The 15,072-nt window shown below is 36.6% G+C and overlaps 1 protein-coding gene across 2 annotated transcripts in view; it reads right to left on the reverse strand.

Annotated features, from left to right (window-relative positions):
- The window catches only part of eml3 (EMAP like 3), a 31,992-nt gene that overhangs the window by 7,405 nt on the left and 9,515 nt on the right, over positions 1-15,072 (reverse strand). Inside the window, exons 2-12 of one of the 2 annotated variants that reach the window (XM_052560385.1) lie at positions 13,482-13,658; positions 13,209-13,320; positions 10,887-11,348; positions 8,411-8,524; positions 7,865-7,893; positions 3,978-4,007; positions 3,663-3,783; positions 2,878-3,027; positions 2,720-2,789; positions 1,905-2,015; positions 917-1,012 (exon numbers count right to left, since the gene is read on the reverse strand). In XM_052560385.1, the coding sequence (XP_052416345.1) occupies positions 917-1,012; positions 1,905-2,015; positions 2,720-2,789; positions 2,878-3,027; positions 3,663-3,783; positions 3,978-4,007; positions 7,865-7,893; positions 8,411-8,524; positions 10,887-11,348; positions 13,209-13,320; positions 13,482-13,658 (1,472 nt within the window). The remainder of the gene's footprint in view (positions 1-916; positions 1,013-1,904; positions 2,016-2,719; positions 2,790-2,877; positions 3,028-3,662; positions 3,784-3,977; positions 4,008-7,864; positions 7,894-8,410; positions 8,525-10,886; positions 11,349-13,208; positions 13,321-13,481; positions 13,659-15,072) is intronic. The other variant, XM_052560386.1, reaches the window with a different exon arrangement.

The raw sequence follows: 15,072 nt of genomic DNA on the forward strand, positions 1-15,072 counted from the left end.
AACTTCAAACATCCAGTCAATCTTCAGCTGCAATAGCAGTTCATGTTAGTTTAATGACTGTAATTTTCCTGTTATTAAAAGGTGTAATCCAGAAACTGTAAATACATCTTCAAAGCTCTGCAGAAGATATTGTCATTGTTTATGATTTCTAAACTGTTCAGGCTCCTTAACTTTGTTCTGAGTAATCATCTTCAAGCACTACTGTTTCCTGAAATTCGTCTCAAACATACATCTAGAGGGCTTGTGGAATTTCTGAATGATATTTATCTCACCGCAAACTGACTTTAAAAAAAATAAACCAATTCACATTGAGATGAAAATCTATGAACTCAGTCAGCAAACAGAACTCCCTTGACAAAGCGTGATGCTATTCTAAGTCCAACTGCTTCCTAAATCCATTACTAGCAGTACAGCCCAAAAATAAAACACGAGGAAGAAAAATTTCTTCATACAAATGGGCAGTTCTTAAAACACTCGCAATCACTCACACAAATGTACAGTAAAATATTTAGCCGCTCCCATAGCAACCCCGCTCAAAACGCTCATGCAAAAGTAGGAGGAAACATTTAAGACAAAGGATCCCACAGAGCTAGAAAACCATCCACAATAAAGCTGACGGCTTTACAGAACACAGGCAGCTGGCTGTAGATTCAGTCAAGAGCTGCTGAAATAATCCCTAGGATAATATATCTTAGAAAGTCAAATTTACTCCGACATGATGGAGGGTTGAACCCGGAATTTCTTTTTAGGAAATACTGCACATGTGCTTGAAAAAATATTGCTACGCTTCTAATCATGAGAATGTAAACTACATCCGTGTAGCTTCACATATATATTGTCTGGTAGATAGAATACACCGAACATGCATTTCTGTGTGTGAGTGTGTGTTTGTGTGTGAGTGTGAGCGTGAACACACCTTAACTTCAAGATGCTTTATGTTTTTATTCCAGTCCCACACAGAAAGCATGTGTTCATTGGAATCGTCAATCACACACAGTAATGTACCAGCATCCTGTAAAAAAATTAATAAATAAATTAAAATAACAATAATACACTTCCACTCAAAAGTAGGGAATACTTTTTTTTCATATTCATGAAAGATGATTTTTGTGCTGCAATTACTGAATTTTCAGCACCCATTTAATATTAACATTAGGGGTGCTCCGATCACGATCGGCCGATCGTTAATGCGCATTTCGTCAGTAAAGCCGGTTCTCTAATCAGCGGTTAATTCCATCAGGTGCGTGTTTTCTCATAGAGCAGCTGTTACTACACAGAGCCATTGTTAATAGAGAGGATGCGCAAATCACGTTAATTTTCAGCGTTTTTTGGCGCATCTTCTCAGTTAACAACGGCTCTGTGTAGTAACAGCTGCTCTATGTGAAATCACGCACCTGATAGAATTAACCGCTGATTAGAAAACCGGCTTTACTGACGAAATGCGCATTAACGATCGGCCGATCGTGATCGGAGCACCCCTAATTAACATTATAATATGCTGATTTGGTGCTTCTCATTATTATAAGTGTTGAAAAAGTATCATTAAAAAAATGCTTATTCAACGGTTGTTTTAAAATTGTGATAATTTCACAATATTACTGTATATTCACTGTTTTATTTATGTACTGTTTTATGTTATTATTTTATTCTCTATCTCATTTGTGAGCATATACACACATGCATACATAGATATATAAACAGTATACAATCCAAAAGAGTGCCACAATTCAATGATTCTAGTCTAGAAATGTTTGTGAAGTGATTTGGATCCTGGATTATAGTATTGTTTGAAATATTTTATAATTATTAAAATTTTGTATGTTTAATACGTGTGAACAACAGTCCTGTCTGTCTGTCTGCTGTGTTTGGATTGGAAAGAATGCAGAATGGGAAGCAATACTTACTGAACTGGAAAATGCTAGGCCTCCGACACCTCGCTCAAATGTGCCGAGGCCGATCTGTTGCAGTGTCACTAGCGTTTTGGAGTCCCAGATGTGCACAAAGGGCTGAAGAGGCTGACAAAGATGCATGCGCACACAGAAAGCACACAAAGATTATTTGTTTGTTTTGTTCAAAATATTAAGTTAATGTTTTTAGGATTGTATAACTTGTTTTCGAATTTTTCAAAATGATAATAATTTTGCCTTCACTGCTTAATTTACATTAATGCATTTATCGGAAGCACTTTATTTTACAGTCCTGTTCCTCATGTACATACTATGCACTTATTATAGTAATTAGAATAACTATGTAATAACTAGGTACTAACCCTGAACCGATTCCTAAACCTAACCCTACCCCATGTATTTACCTTGTATTACCAGAACTTTCTTAGATAAATACACTGTAAGTACACTATAAGTACACGTAAGTACATTTACTGTAAAATAAAGTGCAATCCATTTATCATATTTAATGTTATCCAAAGAATCTTACAAAACCAGCAATTCATCAACTGAAAATAGCCCTGGTCAACAGCAAATCAGTTTTTTTAAGTAAAATTTTACAATTGCGTATAAGGCCATAAAATCAACACGATAAATAATAGATAAATTATGGAATTAGCAAAATGCTGTATAAAGTAGTTTTTATATGGCACATAGCATGTCACACCACAATTCTAACTTCCCAAAAGTATTCAATTTCAAATAACATACTAATTATTTGCCCTGTAAAACTGAAAATACATGATAGCATCACATCTTATAAAATTCCTCACCTTGCCATCTTTGTCTACTCCCGCTGTCTGTCCGGATGCTACACGCACCTTGTCTGGGTGGATGGCAAGACTACATGCCAACAAGTAACAGGAAAAGTAAGAACATTATATTAAGAAAAACAAATTTGGTGCACATCTAAATAACACTTCAAACTCACCATCTGACGCAGTCTGTGTGTTTCTGGTAATGTCTTTGCGTTTGGTTGCTGATATGATACAGAACCACCACACATGCAATAAAATAAACTGCTTCTCCAGACGGCAACAGGTAAAGGTTCGCTCGACAGTCCCGTCCCCGGTAACCATAGCTGAAAATAAAAAGGTCAAGGAACAATTGCTAATATGTATTCATTATATAAAGGAAATCTAATTCACTGTGTTTAGCAACGTGATATAATATAAGCTTTTAAGCAAGATGATAGATACGGTTTCCAAAATAACAGAGAGAACAGGTTTTGCTCCAGACTTTGCTTTTTTTTGGGTATATACCCAAAAATTATGAAATTGAGAAAGCATAAGGTCTATGCATTGGAAGAATATGTGATGTCTTTCCATAAGTCAATAGTTAGGGGAACTGTTTGCATATTTCTCAGCTTAAAACTATAGGCGACTAAGCATGGAACAGATGTATTTAAAAAATAAAACATTTATTTTTGGAATTTTTAAACATATAATTGTAATACGCATAATTCTTTTTTCCTCTTTTAGAATCAGATTTTTCTCTCTCTATACATAGATGATAGACAGATCCGCAGTAAAATAATTAATTACATATATACAAAATATAATTAGTTTTATAATAAAATTGCATGCATTTAAAAATTGTATATAATCTATTCTATAACTACTTACAATTAATTTATATGAAAGTAAATTCAATTAAAATGTAATTAATTACTTAAAGATTTCATAAAATAAGATAAAATATTTTTTTTTAGGATACACCCAATCCAGATCCAGTTTCTGTGAGGGGAGATCCATTCTCAGCTCCTCGTAGTTTAGAATGTTGGAAGGAATGTACATGGTGATTGGTCGTCCACGGATGAACATCTTGATTGACTGACCTGTGAACAAAATAAACGGGAGAATGCACAACATGAAAATTTTATTGACTCTGAGTGGCAATAAAGTACTATAATTCAGATTTGTTAACTTTAAGAATACAATTTTAATAACTTCAAAATTCAAAATGAATATTTTATAATAAATTATTTTTAGGCACCAATTACTTCGAACCAAAACCATGATTGAAACCTACTCTGAGTTCCTCTCCTGGACCCCTGAGATCCTGTTAAAAGAGAAAACACAAACAAACATTATCTCTGCAGCTGCAGAACACATCAGGAATTCCTGCAGCCTAACTGAGCTCCAACTGACTCTACAGGGAGCTCCACTTAGAACAACTCTCTGAGTCATCGGTATCATTGGCTGGACCTGGTTCTGGTCTGCACTGAGGGGGAAAACTCGGTTTTTAACAGGGCTTTTTAAAAGCAATGAGGCAAGCAAGTCAATCTGTGTGTCTGCTGCAATGGAATGACAATAAAAGCTACAGCCAGAATCTAATAATCAAAGTCTGCGTCACAACATCACTGACCTTCAAAGATCTTTTATAAATATATAATATATATTATATGGGTTGTTTTGATACAAGAGAAAGCGGTAATATCTCAAATTCCTCAGAAGCATCATATGGTTTTGAGTTGAAACCATATACGACATCAGAAGAACTCTTATCCCAATGTTATCAGATGAATGTCATCCAGGGGACGCCGAAAGAAAATTCCATAAATGTGTCAGTTTCATACCCCGATGGAAAAAACACTTCTGTTTGATGTTGAACGCAGTCATGATATTTCAAATAAAACCCCTTGTTTACTTTTCCCAGCCATTAAATGCAGGTGAATAAATTATTAAAACGCCACGCGCACACGGACGAAACGGTCAAGGCAGTGCTGTGTAAAGGTGGTGTGAATATCTGGCACGCAGGGAAAGGGAAACACACATCCATCATCCTGGACAGAAAACTAGAGTAGTGCGGTTGCATAACCAGCGAGAGTAACTTTCCAGTGTGAGCACAAGCTTTCCTGTGTCTCACTGCTGAAGGAAACCTGCACTTGTACACGCATAATGAATAAACAAACACACAAATATATAAAGATGAAACACGAGGCCACTAATGGCTTGCTAAGTCGGCTGTGCTGAGTAATGCATGCTCGTTAAAGTTTATACGCACAGTGACCTCACTGCACCTCAATGATCTCGAAGATGTTTCTATTCTTGAATTGGGTTTTCAATCTGCGGTCCATGAAGCTGCTGATAGGGGTCTGTGGATAGATATGCTACTTTTTAAAGGTTAGTTGTCAGTAAGATTTTTTTATTTAAAAAAAATTATACTTTTATTGTGCAAAGATGCATTAAATTGGTCAAAAGTGACCTTTAAAACATTTATAATGTTACAGAAGATTTCCACTTCAAATAATCGCTGTTCTTTTCTGCTATAATCAAAGTATCCTGAAAAAAGTGTCACCATTTTTCGTAAAAATATTAAACAGCACAACTGTTTACAACGTTAATAATAAGAATAAATGTTTCTTGAGCAGAAAAAAAGCATGTTAGAATGATTTCTGAAGGATCATGTGACACTAAAGATTGGAGTAATGAAGTTTTAAAATATATTAAAATAGAAAATAGACATTTTAAATTGTAATAATATTACAAAATAATACAATTTCTACTGCATTTTGATTAAATAAAATGCAACCTTGGTGAGTGTAAGAGTTTTTCTTTTAAAAACTTTAAAAAAATCTTTTGAATAGTAATGTATATAAACACACACTAATTATAAAAATATTGGATGGGCTGGGATAAGTAAGGCTGACTAGTTATTGTCATGATTCTGCCCTCGTCTCCTTGATTTTTCCCTAGTCTTGAGGCAGGATCATGACAGACCCGTGTTTTGTGTACAAGCACAACACTTGTGTTGTCTCGTTCCCTTGCCCCGCCCCCTTGTTATCCTAGTTTTGTCGTGATTGCCTTACCTGTGCCACCTGTTGTGTCTTGATTAGTCTTATTTATATCCCCTAGTGTGCTTTGTCTTGTGCGGTTCATTGTGTTTCTATATGTTATATTGTTACCCATTGAAGATACGTTGTCTAGCTTGTGATTGTTTATCTGTAGAGTTAGTGTTCTTGTGTTAAGAGTCTTTGTTTATCGTGTCAACCTAGTCCTGTTAAGTCATTTAGTCTCTGCCCTAGTCGTTGTTTTCCCCCTCGTGGGTTTTGTTTTTCCCCTATTTGTCTTTAATAAACCCCGTTGTGCTGTGATTCCTGTCTGCGCTTGAGTTCCTCCCTTACCTCCACCTGACAGTTATTTTAATAATTTATGGTTTAACTGTGAAAAATAGACAGCGCTGAATGTCAGCGGAGACCATGAAAACTAGTTGAGCCTCAGAGACAGATCCCCAACAGAGACCTCATGACCAAGACCACGGGAACCAGAGGAGTGCTCTGCACAATCTGACTTTGCTGCAGCCTGGAATTAAACTGCAGGATTCGTCTGGTCAACGGAGAACGATGAAGTTTTGGTTCCTTCAGCACACCATTTTCTGGTTAATTTCTGTATTGTAAAAAGCACTATATAAATGACAGTGACTTAACTTGACTGGGGTGCCAACAGTCAGCTTAGAAAATCTGTCAGAGATGTTGACACTGCTGCAGCAATCAAAGCTGCACCTTCACCTGCATAAATTCACCACCTTCATCAATAAATATCAAGACAATAATTAACGGTCCAGTTATTCTGAATCCACAGGTTTATGTTTGGGTGAGAAATTAAAACAACAACCACAACAATGTTTATTTATAGAGCACATTTAAACAAAACCGAGGTTGACCAAACTGCTTCACAAGAATAAAAAAAATAAAATATAAGAGTAACAAGGAACTCTACAAACAAATAAGATCAGCAGAGTACAGTAAAAAACCCAGGAAACATACCAAGGGGTGTTATAAGCCAGGGTGAAAAAAATATGTCTTTAGATAAGATTTAAAAATGCTAATAGATGGGGCACATCTGATAAATGGAGGAAGGCTATTCCAAGGCTTCCACAGTAGCAAAGGCGCGATCACCATGATTTTTAAGTTGAACTCTAGCGACAATGAGTAAGCAAAGGTCACAAGCTCTTTAGGTTCTAGAAAGGGCATATGGAAGCAGCAAATCAGTGAAGTATTGAAAAGCCAGGTTACTGAGGGCTTTGTAAACAAATAATAAGATTTTTAGATTTATCATATACTTGACAGGGAGCCAGTGTAGGGACATTAAAATAGGAGTAATATGATCATATTTTTGCTTCCCTTCAAGCAGTCTAGTGGCTGCATTCTGAACTAACTGAAGACGAGAAATTGAAGACTGAGAAATACCAAAATACAAAGAGTTACAATAATAAAGCCAACATGATATGAAGGCATGGACAGCAGTTTCAAGATTTTTTCTAGATAGGAAGGGTTTAACTTTACTGAGAAGGCGAAGTTGGTAAAAACATGACTTAACTACAGATGAAATCTGTTTATTAAACTTTAAACTGGAGTCAAATAAAATGCCCAAGTTTCTGGCACACTTTGTGTTATACGGAGTGAGGAAGCCAAGATCAAAATTAAAAGCAACATTTTCCCTAGGACCAAACTAATTAATTTCTGATTTGCCTCAGCTTAAGTTCATTTAGGCAGACAAATGTTCATTTATTAAGACAGTGTGTTATAAACATTCCTTTTCCTTCTTTGGCTGAGGAAAAAAAATATTCAAGAAAATGAAACCAGACAATCCTGACTGTAAGAAACAGAGCAGAAACTGACCACATGATGAGTGAAAGATTAAAAGTCCTATATTCATAACCAATAGCAGCTTTGCAGGTAATCAAGCAGACCACAAGACATGAGAATAGAAACAAGCACTGTAAACAGCATGAGTAACTGACTATCTCTATACAAACAGCAGAAGTAAAAAAAAAAAAAAAAAAAAAAAAGAAATTATGAAACACTGGCCTAATGCAAGACTGAATTATGACAAAGCTTACCTGCTAAGATTAATGCTCCTTAGAAATGCTTAAAAAAAATAGTTAAGAAAAGGAGACGAGCGATGCCTTATTACCTGTACTGGAGATGAGGTCTTTTGCCCGGCTATGGAGACAAACACATCAATTAATTAGTGGCAGAAAACATACATAAATATATACATGGACATACACACACATATATATATATATATATATATATATATATATATATATATATATATATATATATATATATATATATATATATATATATATATATATATATATATATATATGTATGTTTGTATGTTTATAAACATACAGTTTACATTGATGCTTTCACAAAAATATTATTTGAAGCCCCTTATACATTTGCCCCATAATTGTCCATTGTTAGGGTGGCCATATGCGCCATTCATACGGGACATGTCCAGGCCAGGATTTTAATATTGCCTAAAACATCCAAGGAGGTGAGCTGTCCCGTATGTTGTTTCTATAAACTGAGGGATGAGTCACGCAGATTTCTGCGGAAACCGACAGCATCTCATAGATTGTGCTGATAGAGCTTAAATTATTTATTCACTCAGAAACATTCTGTTATGTTAACGTGCATGCTTGAACAAAAGAGAAGCGTCTCTCACCTCTCCAGACTTGGGGATCGTGTGAGTAAGTTTGTAGAAGAGGCCGCTTTCTTAGAAAGCCGCTGTTTGGTCTTTTCTTGGGAGTCTCTGCTTTTCTCACTGTTCCTCCTCACCCTGATCTCAAGAACAGACATTAGTCAGTCAATGCATGTGACATTCAAATCAGATGCACAGAGCTCATGCAAGCAGTAAGTAATGCATTAATGCAGATATGCGCATGCTGACATGCAGTAACAGAACTGGCGTAACGTGCTTAGCATGTTTCCATTTAAGTGTCCCATCAAGTTTGGACATGTGCAGCATGCAAATGGGCCCACATTACCAAACCCACAACCCACAACCACCCACAATCATGCAGACAAAACCATGCAAGTCAATCCAATATGAGTGAGTTAATGCAATTGTTTGAGATACAATGAATTTGAACTTATGTGCGTGGGAGTATGAGTCTGTGCTCACTGAGGGATTGTTTCCTTTAGCACACCCCATTTCCTGTTCTTCTGAATACCCTAAGAGGCATCCAATAAAAGCTACACGAAACAGGAAATATCTGTGGTCATGTGATCAATGATGATATTTGCGGTGACAGACAGAGAAGTGAAACTCAGCTGATAAAGGGGGCTGTCCACTCTTAAATAAACCTGAATCCTGTCACACTTAATATGCAACATATAACACAGCAGCCGAAATGAGCGTTAAACTAATGCACTACCCCTAATGCACTAATATTTTTAAAACAATAAAACCAAATTCAAGATTAATTTAGAGCACTTTACGGCTGAAAACAAGGTAAACTACGTGTTTCCTAACTTTGTTTTGAATGTAACATATGGTCAGTGTCCACTTAATCAGTGCATTTTGCTAGCACGGTTCATGGTACACTGTTAGTTTCAGAGTTTGTCTGCATGGAATGCCATTAAAAACTGCACATTTGTTTTCATTCAGTGCTAATCCAGCAGAAGAGTGACAAGTTACAGACCACCATCTGAAATAGTTTTAGGGGCCACGAAAGGTCATTTTTAACTCTCTGTCAACGTAATCTTGCATTATCTCATTCAGTGCCTCACACTTTTCATACTTTATCATGAATTAATAATTAATTATGAGAAGGTATTTCACACTGAACATCTGTAAACCACATTCTTAACTGCATATTTACATACATTCATTGGTCACGCTTCCCTCAAACGCTGAAACTAAACAAGGCATGAAATGTTTAACGAGGCAAGCATTGTTTAGTTTTGCCTGCTGTTCTGTTGCAAAACAATCTAGCACCACATTACTTTGTAAACCTGATAACCCTTGACGCCCATGCAAGGATACCAGGAAGGGATGAGGCAGAATTATCTGTAAAGCACGGTTTACATGGAACAAGACTTAACATACATTTGTGGGAACCAAGAAGACATTTACACGAAAGACCACCCAAAGCATGCATGCAGATAAATCAGTCAATGAATCAAGAGATTTCCTTTGTTTAAGAGATTAAGTGAGATTATATGATGGGTTAGTATGATTTCAATGCCTTAATCATGAGCTTTTGTGTTTCTGCAAAACCATGTTACAGACAAGATTCCCAGAAGCTGTTTTGACATATGTACTCAGGCATTTCGACATTCCTGTCACAATGACAGCTTTCTGGCATTAGCGGTGATCTAATAGGTTCTGTATTCACCTGAAGGAGAGTGAACGGGTCTTGATGACATTATTATTGCTACATTGAATGCGGAATGCAGTACTATTCTTGCAACTGTGGTAACGGTCATGCATACCTAATCAACACTGCAACTGAACAAACACTTGGTGTCAGCGATCTTCCCTTTTTTCCTATTAAAAACTCAAAGCTACAATCTCCAAAGCTCTGACATCTGCCCAGATAAATCACACAACGTTTCCAAAGAAGCCAAAGCTTTAACTAGATCCAAAACAAATGTAAAACTCTGTTGGTACAGAGCTCTAAAAGAGCTGAATGAATGCCAGAAGCACATCAATTCAGTCATAGTGCCCTTAGGGATACAAACATCTGTCTCTGGTATTACTTAATGACCGATACATTGCTGTAGCTCAAACGGTAGATCGTGGAGCTAGAAACGTAAAGGCCATGGGATTGATTCCTAGGAAATGCATGCACTGATCAAATGTATAATTTGGATGCAATGCAAGTCACTTTGAAAACACCTGCCAAGTGCATAAATCTAAAGGTCAGTTAAGAAGTTATGCTTTTTAAAAATATTTGCAACAACCTCAAGTGAAATCAGGGCTGACCTAAATTACATACTCCCACTGATTCTTTGACTATCCACTCCTGCTTCTGTGTAAATATAGCTCGATCTGGGAGCCAAAACTGGCTCAACAAGCTGTAACTTTGGTTTGTGCAGTAACATAAGCATAAAATGTTAGGATTAACACCAAAACCAGAAGCAGTGAACTCAAGCAGCCAGCCAATGCTTGACTCCACTTTTAATGGTCAACGCACAGCATTTTCTCTCCCTCCCGAATGGGGGAGAGTGGGCCTCCGTGTGGGTTGGACGTCGGCTCTTTTGGGGGTGCAGGCGAGGAGGATGTTGGGGTTTGAGGGCATGAGCCCTGGCTGTCCTCGCTGCCTTTGCTCTGTTGTTTCTGAAGGGTTCTGACTGTTGTGGGCTGGATGGTGTCTTCTACTATGGAGCTCCAGGTTTGGTCCTTCCCCCTCTCGACTTCATCGGCATCTTCCTCCTCTCTGCGGAGCTTGATCGGGGTTTCATCAGCAAACGGGATGCTTTCTGGTAATGCATCCTCCAGGGAGAGACTCTGGACGGCCCGTGTCAGGGCCAGCGGGACAGTCTCGTGATTTGGGATCCACGGTTCAGTCTGAGCGCACCTGTCACAAGTGCTCGGTTTGTGGTTGGAAATGGTTTTAGCCCCGCCCTCCCCGTTTTCAGCTGTGTTTGAGATATGGCTATAGATACACAAATAAAACACAATGATTGAGATGAAGAATGTCTTAAAAAGGCTACTTGTCGGTTAAACTGAATGAACCCAAAAATCATTTACTTATTCCAAACATCTATGACTTTCTTTCCATGGAACACCAGCACAGGTATTGCATAATATTTAAAATGCCTTTTTGAGGCTACAAAATGTATAAAACAAAACAAAAAAAGAATCAGCAGTAGTCCATGAAACTTGCAAGTCAAGTTATTTGTAGCCATATGATAGCACTGTATGAGAAATAGAAAACAAAAAAGTACCAATCAGTGAAAAGTGTAGAAACCAAGACATTTATAAAACTATTTCTGAATTCAATGCAATCATATACAATCATGTTTTTCACATAAAGCTAACACATGATCTCAAAAGATCTCTGAAAATTTAAATGGATTCCTTTAATTATATGTTTCCAGCAGTGGTTTCTTAACTTTTGGTCTTGTTGACGCAGTTGATAGTCTGATAGAATATTCAAAGACCTTCCCATACATTGCATTTCTGCTGTAATTATGACAAAGATGCTTGGTTTAAATTTTTATTAACAGAAGCTTGGAATATCGATGTATTAAATTATTATGCTATCAAGCGCAATGTTGGGAGTTCGATTCCCAAGGAACTAGGGCTGCACAATATTGGGAAAAAATTACATTGCGATATATTATTTTTCTGCGATATATATTGCGATATGAAATCTAATCAAATTTTTTCTTACAAACAAAAATGGGGTGAGCACACAAATTCTCATTTTAAATAATTTAAACATCGTCACCATCGTGTCAATTGATTAATATGCGTGAGGGAGAGAGAGCAAGAAAGGCTGGGCCGGGGCTTCCTCGCTCGCTCTCTCTCTCGCGCTCTCGCTCTCTCTGCCCTGTTAAACTGGCAGGACTTAAAAACACATGCAAATTATAAACTTTCACTCTATGATGGTTAAGCTGTGCAATTAATCCGCGACAGTTAATGAAAAACAGACCAACTACGACAGCCTACATCGCACATCCTGCGTTGTGACTTTCGTGGATTTGTACATCTCGATATTGATGCTTAAACGACACATCATGCAGCCCTACCGGGAACACATGATAGGTAAAAATTGATAGCCTGGATGCACTGTAAGTCAGTTTGGATAAAAGCGTCTGCTAAATGCATAAATTTAAATTAGCCATGATTCATTTTATGATTCTAGAAGTTTCATGAACTGTGTGTAAAAACAATAAAAACAACAGTCAATCTATGGCTCGTCTTGGCCCCGGCCCCTGGCTAAGAACCACTGGTTTAGAGTGCTATTTGTTTTTGGTGTTTTAAGCTCTTCAAGATGTTCTTTGAATATATTTATTTGTGTTCAACAGGAGAGTCATGTGCTTTGGAATGACATGAGGCTAAATATATGAGGACAGAACTTTCATTTATTAATGAACTATTCTTTATTACGTCTTGTAACTTGCCAGTGTCACTGGAACCTGGAGTGCCTTGCTCAGTGGCACAGTGCTGATAGTTCAAGGTTCAGTCATTGCAGGGTCTAAACCTACAACCTTTCAGTTACCAGCTCAACTCTTTAAACCAGAATACTACAATAACCCAGACCTGCAAGAAACCTAAAAGAAGAACTGTCATTTACATTTTCCAACATACAAATTAGAAAATCTCATCAAAGTAATATTAAAATTATAACAAACACAAGTAACAGTTTTCACTGTTTTCTTCTTTTCCCCTGGATGCTGTTCAAAATGTCCCAAACGTGCTCTGCTAAGGTACTGAGACAGGAAACGGCTGTGTTACCTTTTAAAATAATTATTAAAGCAAATAAAACTTTCCAGAATCCTCTGTATACCTGTTGGATGTGTGGTGAAATCCATCAAGAGAGCTTGAAGACAGTCTGCAAGGTTTAGAGAATCCATCCACATAACAGGACTGATTTAACACTCGGGCCGCAGCAGGGTTCACTGTACACACATACATTTACATAAGCAAAGCAAAAAAATGTATGGCAATAACTTTAATTCAGGAAAAACAATGCAATGCAATCTGTTGCAATACATTTACAATATCAATAAATCTGGAAATCTCTTTATATTAGCACACTGAAATAAACAATCCCTTTTACCAGCAATCAACTGCTGTTTAATCAGGGGTATCTGTTGGTCATGGAGGCGGAGTTTACGCAGGGCATCGGCCAATGAGGACTTCAGTAGCGTTATCTCATCCTCCTGTGCTTGGAGGCGCACCTCCATTAAAGATAGCCTGTCAGGAAACTCTGTGCTGCCTTCTGCAGACACATCATCTAGAAAAAAAACAATGTAAATATAAAGATCACACGAAAAAAACATGTCTTAGACAAATTCTGCACCAAAATAAAAGGATGATGTACTTTTTCAAATTAAAACCAAGGCAGAACAACATATAATACTATTTTATATAACTTAAATATTTCACAGTTTAAATAATATATCATTATCTATTTACCTTACAGTAAGGAGACACAAAAAGATGCTCGGTCCTAAAAGAAGGATTTGTTTTCTCTATGCAGTATGTTATAGTGATAAGTGTATAGGTTTCAGTTAAATATCAACTCTTTATAACCTAAAAAGCTTCACTTAAAAAATTTTAATACAGGTTTTTGAAGCTTTACATTTTGGAATGTAATAGAAACTACATGAGTGTCATTAAGAGTGAAAGTGTTACAGACTGAATGTTCTGGCCTCTAGGCTTCAACGAATTCTAGGCATCTAGTGAATACATGGCATGTGTTTGTTGTATTTACAAAGGAATGAATGTCTATTCTCTCAGTTACAATAGCCACACAAAAACAAACACACATGGGCACATCTATATGCAACATTAAAAGGTTGCTCAAGTAACTACACATCACTCCTCATAAAAGCAGTAATGTTAAAAACTCAAATAATATTTTACCAAGTTTTGAGTCCACTTGTTGTAACAGCTGTGAGGGCTGACAAAACAAACTTTTAACCCTTTTTTTTTTTTTTTTTTACTAGTTTCCGAATCCAAAGTTTTCCTTATTAATCCTTTATTAATGAACAGTGCCTGCTTTCAAGTAATAAACAGTGTAATTTTTTTTTTTAATTTTTAATATATACAACATATCAGCATTAGTCACAAACAATTAACAATTATACATAACAATTATAATAATTAAAAAATAAAAAACCTTTTGTGAACCACTATCTCAATGCATGTCAGAAAATCTGCCAATGAGATAAAATAGCATTAAAATAAGCTTTATAATAAGATTAATCAATCTATGAAACCATAAATAAATGGCAGAATTATCAGTCACACACTGGCCTCGCCCCAACACACCCATTTAGTTTTGCTTTGATCACCTGGAATTAATGACTAATCTATTTCTGCCGCAAGATTTTTTTTCAAGCCTGAAGCGTTTCCTCTTCAAATGATAACCCTTTATTACCCAAATTACATAGAACTGAGCTACAGTACAAACAACAATTGGCCTTGGACTATTGTTTAGAGCAGGGGCAAGGCCAGAAATGTTTAAGTGGGCGGGCCTACACAAAATTGGGTGGGCAAAGTGTAGCATATGAAAACTGCATATCAAATTGCCAACAGGAAATACAGCACAACGATTCAATAAACAATACTACTAAAGCACTGAATAAATTCGTTTTAATTTCAACATTTACTAATACATTATTAAAATTAAAAGTTTTATCTGT

Source organism: Carassius gibelio, chromosome B7 (assembly GCF_023724105.1).
Source record: "Carassius gibelio isolate Cgi1373 ecotype wild population from Czech Republic chromosome B7, carGib1.2-hapl.c, whole genome shotgun sequence".
NCBI lineage: Eukaryota > Metazoa > Chordata > Actinopteri > Cypriniformes > Cyprinidae > Carassius > Carassius gibelio.